Here is a 6,292-nt window from a genome sequence, read left to right as displayed (position 1 = left end):
TAAAAATTTCTGACTCCACTCCTTATTATAACAACTAATATTTTTAGTATTTCCTCAAAAAAAAAAAAAAAAAACTAATATTTTTAGTACACATTAAACAAAGTTCACGCATAACCCATTCTATAAGAGCACTGCTTAAACTCTACCATATCTATCGGTAAAGTGTCCTCTGGAAAATCACATGTGGTGATCTTCTCCGGCCCTTGATCAGCTAATAAATCACACGGCGGGGGAGTCACGCCACTCGTAATCCCGGCAACATCGCTGCACCTCCACGACATCTTCTTCGCCTTAGTAGCCATCCCAATGGTCACATTTGACATACAAATGCCAGTAAAGGGATCACCAGAAATCCCTTCCAATCTACCTGCCACTGTTACATTCTCTGCCACCACATCCCTGTAGTTAATGCCTTGTATCACTGGCAGGGCATTGGGGTCATATTTATTATCAGGGTGTGCCTTATAATTGCCAGACATCAAAAATACCCATTTCATTGTGTGCAAGCTCATTCTCTTCACGTATATGTCTTTCACGTATGCTCCTCTTCCTATGGCTGTTTTGATCCGCACTGCTGATTCGGTTTGGATGGCCACGATGTCTTCGGCCCTCACATCCTGGATCCCGCCTGACATCTCGCTTCCCAATGCGATCGCGGCGCTGTATGGGGAAATGCATGTGAGCCGTCTGATTATTAGTTGTTTGGTTGGCCACCCAAATGCTATGCCATACTCATCCCAACCGCTCTTAACGGCTATACAGTCATCCCCAGAGACTATGTAACAGTCTTCTATTCTAACGTTTGTGCAAGAATCTGTGCTTAGGGAAAAAACAGAGGAAGAAAGAAATTAGAATTAGAATCAGAAGTATAATAGATCATCGTCTATTAATATGTTATAATCCTAAGATTTTTTTTTTTTTTTTTATAAGTTATAATCCTAAGATTTTTAATAAGTTTAACACGGAGCCTATTATTAAGCGAGTTGAATTAATATGGAAAACGTTGTACTTAGCATCCAAGGAAGTAAAAAAAAAAAAAAATCTATTTTACATGCTCAAAACTTACTTTATTTATTTTATTATCTTATCTTACATTTCACCCAACATCCAAAATTCTATTTTTTCATACCACTATTTTAAATAATATAAACTACGCCATTAAATAATTTAAAAAAAAAAAAAAAAAACTAGTTATCAAAAGAAAAATTTATGTTTCTTTCTAGGCTAGGAGTCCTATGATGAAATAAGACCGATGGAATAGACTTCCTATGAGAGATCTAGACACATGAAATATGTTGATATCGATATATCAATCAATACCAAAATATATCATTTTCTGACCTGTTGCTAGACTCAAAGGAATTGTGAGTGGCAGCATGATTTTTCTACCTGAAAAAATCCAATGAGGTTATGTAGGATCAGCACCCTGTGAGGCCCTTGAAAGATAGAATTGGGTAATGAGAAATTCTATGGCAATGGACTTGGGCAGCAAATGAGAACTACCTTTTCATCTATTGGAAGATGTCAGCTTTGACTATCAAATGGTGGGGTAGGTTTCATGGCCCAAACTTGATGTTATTTGTGTTTGGGTCTTGGGCCAGTACTCAGAATCAGAAATCAGAGTGCAGCCCACTTCAGAGGAGAACGTTATCCCGTTATTCACGTCTCTGCAATCCATGACCGCTAATTGCGCAAAACAAAGATCCTTTTTTCTATATGTTTTTTTGCTTGTCCACTTTATTGCAGATGGCGACAACCACATCGTCCGGTTTCATTAAATAAAATATATGGAATGAGACACATAAGAAAGAGAGACCGTGTGAGAGGAAGAAGAGAGAGAGAGTGTGAGAGATTAAAATATATATTTTTTCTTTACTACCTCATGAACAGTAAGTTGTATAAATACAAATTTACTGCTCAAGGTTGCTAAATTTTTTAGCAACCCATACCTGGATAGAGCTCAATTTGAGCGGTAGTATTGCTAAAATAGCAACTGGGGGGTGTAACCCCCACAATGCTAATGCTGAAGGATGAGGCTTCTCTTTTAGTACAAGACTGGACCCAAAACTGACCTATATTTCATTTTAAGATGTGTCAATATGGTTTCCTCTTAGGTGCTCTAAAACCACTAGATCAAAGCCAAAACCCTAAATGAATTTTATTGACCATTAATTGAATATGGCAAGAAACATTTATAATCATTAGTCAAAGATCAAAGCACTTATTTTTTTGATGCTTATAAGACGAACCTGGATTGATACCATCAGTGTTTGGAGATTTAACTGGAGCGATGATCGTGATCCCTTGCACAAGTATATTGCTGTATAATTGAAACATTGTTAGGGTCTTAAAATGAATTTAACAGAAAACAAAAATCAGACTAGTTTGTTTTTGAAAAAAAAAAAAAAGATATCTGAAGAAGAATAAAACTTAAATTATTATGGTCAAAATATGAATTTTGTTCCTAAATTATGAGTATGAGTCCAATTTGGTCCTTAAATATAGATTAATTTTGTTTAATCCAGACTTTAGCTTATCATCATTATACAAAATTATTGAGACATGTCAATTTAATATTTAAAAAATATTGTAAAATAAATTTTTATTTATTAATTTAAAAAAAATATGTTGCCCCTATTGTGCTTGTTATTTCAAGTATCATGTTCTAAGAAAAAAAAATTCAAGAAGTAAATCAGAAGAATCGATAATTTCAATGTTGAAATTAAATTTGAGATATAAAATTGTGTGGGGGGGGGGGGGAGGGGGGGTGTGGGTTGAGGCTCTCTCAAACTCCATAAAATGGAAACATTGTGCACTTGATAGGACGTTTTTCAATTAAAATTTGAGATATAATTCGGGGAGAAAACCATACCTTGGCCCTTAATTAACATAACAAAACATGTCCATCAAAAAAAAAAAAAAACAAACAAAACATGTAGCAGTGTAGAATTAGCGAGTGGAATTACCTGCTGTAAACTGGATGAACATTCCATGAAGGAGAGTTTAGGAGCGTTAGATTTGAAATCTGAACTTTGTCTGAGAACATGAGTTCTATCAGGTAAGGACGAGTGTATTTTAGCTTTCCCCTGTGGAAGTTTTGCCACCAGAATGCTCCCTGGCCATCAATTGTGCCATTGTCACCTGATTTCAATACACATAATTAAACTGTAAGCTTAACACATTAATTTGTGGATTTATTTAATTTATTAGTTCTAAGTGTCAACGAAAGCTCCAAAATCCAAACTAAAATCGATTTCTAGTTACCTGTGACAACAACATCAGTGAGGTTTGTTCCAAAAATAAGACTGGTGTACCTTCCGGCTGCCGCATCCTTCCACGACCGTATGATGGCAATGGTTTGAGCACAGGCCATTCGTTCATATCCTAAACCATTTGATTCAGTGAAATTGGAAAGATAAAGCAGGAGAAAAGCTAGGAATACAACAAAATCTCAAAACATTCCATAAAATTTTTGTTTTGAATTGTTCTATTATATATATATATATATATATCACATTCACTTGGATTCCTCATTTGACACTATAGGACAGTCTGGTTTTGAAGTTCAAGTCAAGGAGCCCCTAGTTTTGCAAGACCTTTTACAAAAGCATCATGTCGTGTAGCAGAATAGGCAGGAAGTGGGATTGTTTAATTTTGACTTAAAGTAAGGTTTTTTGAAATTCTATGTTTCTATAAAAGTTAGGCTATTTGAAGTTCATGTGAAATTATTGAAAACAAGTTAGCACTATGTTTCAGTCACATAGTGCTAACTATATGGTGCTAATTAATTTAGTTCTCTTGGCTAATTGAAAGTAGGCAGTTTGATGTTCAGTAATACATCGAGCTGACCTTCTAAATTGAATTTTGCTTTTGTTAACTTTTTATATAAATTAAATTGTTTAGGTTTTACTGTTATTTTTTTTATGAACTAATGAGCATATTTTTATATAGTTTTTATTTAGATATTTTGTATGTGAGGATATTGAATATAACAAATTGTAATTAAGCTGAACAATCTTATGCACTTATTCATATTCAATTTAAGAGATACAATTTGAGCAATTTATTATTTTATTTTGTATTGTATTGTATTTGGTAGAATTTTATAGATAATAATTGTGAATTGATATTGTATATATAATATCTAATAGTAATTTTCAAAATTATATATGTAATAGCAATGTAACGAGAAATTTGGCGTAATCAATATAATAAAAATTATAAGAAAAACTATTTTAGTGACTCCAATATCATGAAAATTATAAGAAAAATCTATTTTAGTGACTCCAAATATCCAATTGTTTTAGCCAACTATATCATATATGTTTAATAATTCAAGCTAACTTCAATAGCACCGGTTACATACTAGTTTTTCTTAACAGGAGAAGAAGCTTTTCAGTCTGGATATGTTTCTGGTAGTGTTTTGCTGAATATTGAATATTTCCTGTACATTTTTTTTTTTTGGTTAATTGAAATAGGAACTAATTCTCTCCCAAAAAAAATAAAATGACAGTGTGCATGAGTCAGGGGTCGGATTGAAAGGTTTTTTCAATCCAACCTATTAAGTTAAAAATATTCGTACCAACCCAACCAATCTAATTAACACACAGACACAGCAACCTATTAAGTTAAAAATATTCGTACCAACCCAACCAATCTAATTAACACACAGACACAGAAACAAACATACAGAGCATAAAGTCCAAGAAATAAGACCTGGGAAGCAAGGAGAACAGCATCCTTATCTAGATAGAGAGTGAAGTGGCTGGTGAGGCTGAAGCTGCCGGTCAACCATTTTCCTGCAGGAATGTATAGCTGAGCGCCGCCATCCGATGCATATTGGCTTAGTTTATCGATTGCAGCCTGAAATGCTTTTGTGTTTGATGTTTTGCCATCAGCAACACCACCAAAATCCTTCAGGGATGCACTGTGAGATCTGCAGCTAATAGCTCTGTACTCCAAGGACCCACCCTGCTGAATCCTGGCTCTTCTGCTTTCAGCTCCTCTTAGACTCAACAAGGCCACAACCACAAGCACTGAAACTGTCTTTATCACCTGTAAAATGAAAATGATAACTAAACTAAGTTCTAATTATCGGAAAGTAAGAGGAAAATTATGACACAAACTGGTTCACATTGTGGAACTATCCTAAACCAATATCATAGATTGTTTGATAAGAATAGACAAGTTGGTGTAGGGTCTCATTGTGAAGGAAAACAAGGAATGTCGTCTTTTTACTTAAAATGCATCAATAAACCGTGGGGCAAAACAAAATTAAATTACAAAACCAAAATCTATGAGCACATGACGAGAACAAGTGAACAAAATCTCCCTTTGTTACATAGAATTGTGTACAAAATCAAGAAAGAGGAATCAAAACTCATTACTAGAGACTATTATTTTAATTAGAAAACCATAATGATTTTGTTTGGTTTTTTTTTTTTTTTTGGGGGGGGGGGGGTGGGGTAGAAAATGGAGAAAAGGGAAAGGTGGTTTACTTGAGCTCTCACGTTACTTCTCGAGAACTCCATTGAAGGGACGGTAAAATAGATTAGAGTTTGGTGGTAGTGTCAAGACAAGTGAAGTATTTATAATGTAAAGTTCAACTGCAAACATGGGGTTCATATTCTTTAGTAGGCTACTTGTTATTTTAATAAAATATTAGAAAATAATTTTCAATTTACTTATTATTATTCCATAAAAAAAAATTACTTATTATTAATTTTTGTATAAAAGACTAACGGGGCCAATAAAAAGAATGAGAGTTATCTATCAAAGTAAGGGGAAAAAATATAAAAATAATAATAATAATAATTAAAAATAAATAAAAATGAGAGTTTCTAAGAGTGTTTTTCTCCCACAAAAGTTGGTGAAATATGCTTGGTTTTAAAAACTGATATAGTAAAAGAACCGAAAAAAGTGCTAATTATTGGTTTTATGGTCGGGCGATGGTCGAACCGGTGACATCATAAATAATTTAGAGATTTTGGTCGAGTTTGTCTGCAGCTTTGATTGTGGCTTTGACGAGGAAGAAGAGAGGGTTATTAGGGTCTTCAGATTTAGAGATGAGACTCATGAGAGTGGTTAGTGGAGTGGTTGATTGTTGATGAGAGTGAGCTTGAGTGAGGCAAAGAGGCAAAGAGTGAGGCGGGACTATGTGTGTGAGAGATGAGGTTGAGGGCTTGATGCGTGAGATGATAAGAGTGAGAGAGTTAGAGTGTTTAGTCAGTTAGGCTTTAGGGTTAGTTTTTATGTTTTAGACAAAACGACGTAGTTTTAGGCTGGAAAATGA

General features: G+C 34.2%; 1 protein-coding gene across 1 annotated transcript; it reads right to left on the bottom strand.

The window, feature by feature from the left end:
- LOC112037170 (probable polygalacturonase) lies at window positions 1-5,707 on the bottom strand. The gene is given in 7 exon segments (XM_024070011.2): window positions 1-814; window positions 2,250-2,320; window positions 2,967-3,141; window positions 3,265-3,333; window positions 3,336-3,384; window positions 4,717-5,055; window positions 5,499-5,707. Coding segments are annotated over 7 exon segments (1,446 nt in total). The 5' UTR covers window positions 5,532-5,707; the 3' UTR covers window positions 1-104.
- Window positions 5,708-6,292: the final 585 nt, after the last annotated feature.

Source organism: Quercus suber, unplaced genomic scaffold (genome assembly GCF_002906115.3).
Source record: "Quercus suber isolate HL8 unplaced genomic scaffold, Cork oak 2.0 scaffold_344, whole genome shotgun sequence".
NCBI classification, from domain to species: Eukaryota; Viridiplantae; Streptophyta; class Magnoliopsida; order Fagales; family Fagaceae; genus Quercus; species Quercus suber.
The sequence above is the reverse complement of the archived record's forward strand: the minus strand, read 5'-3'. Positions and strand labels throughout refer to the sequence as shown.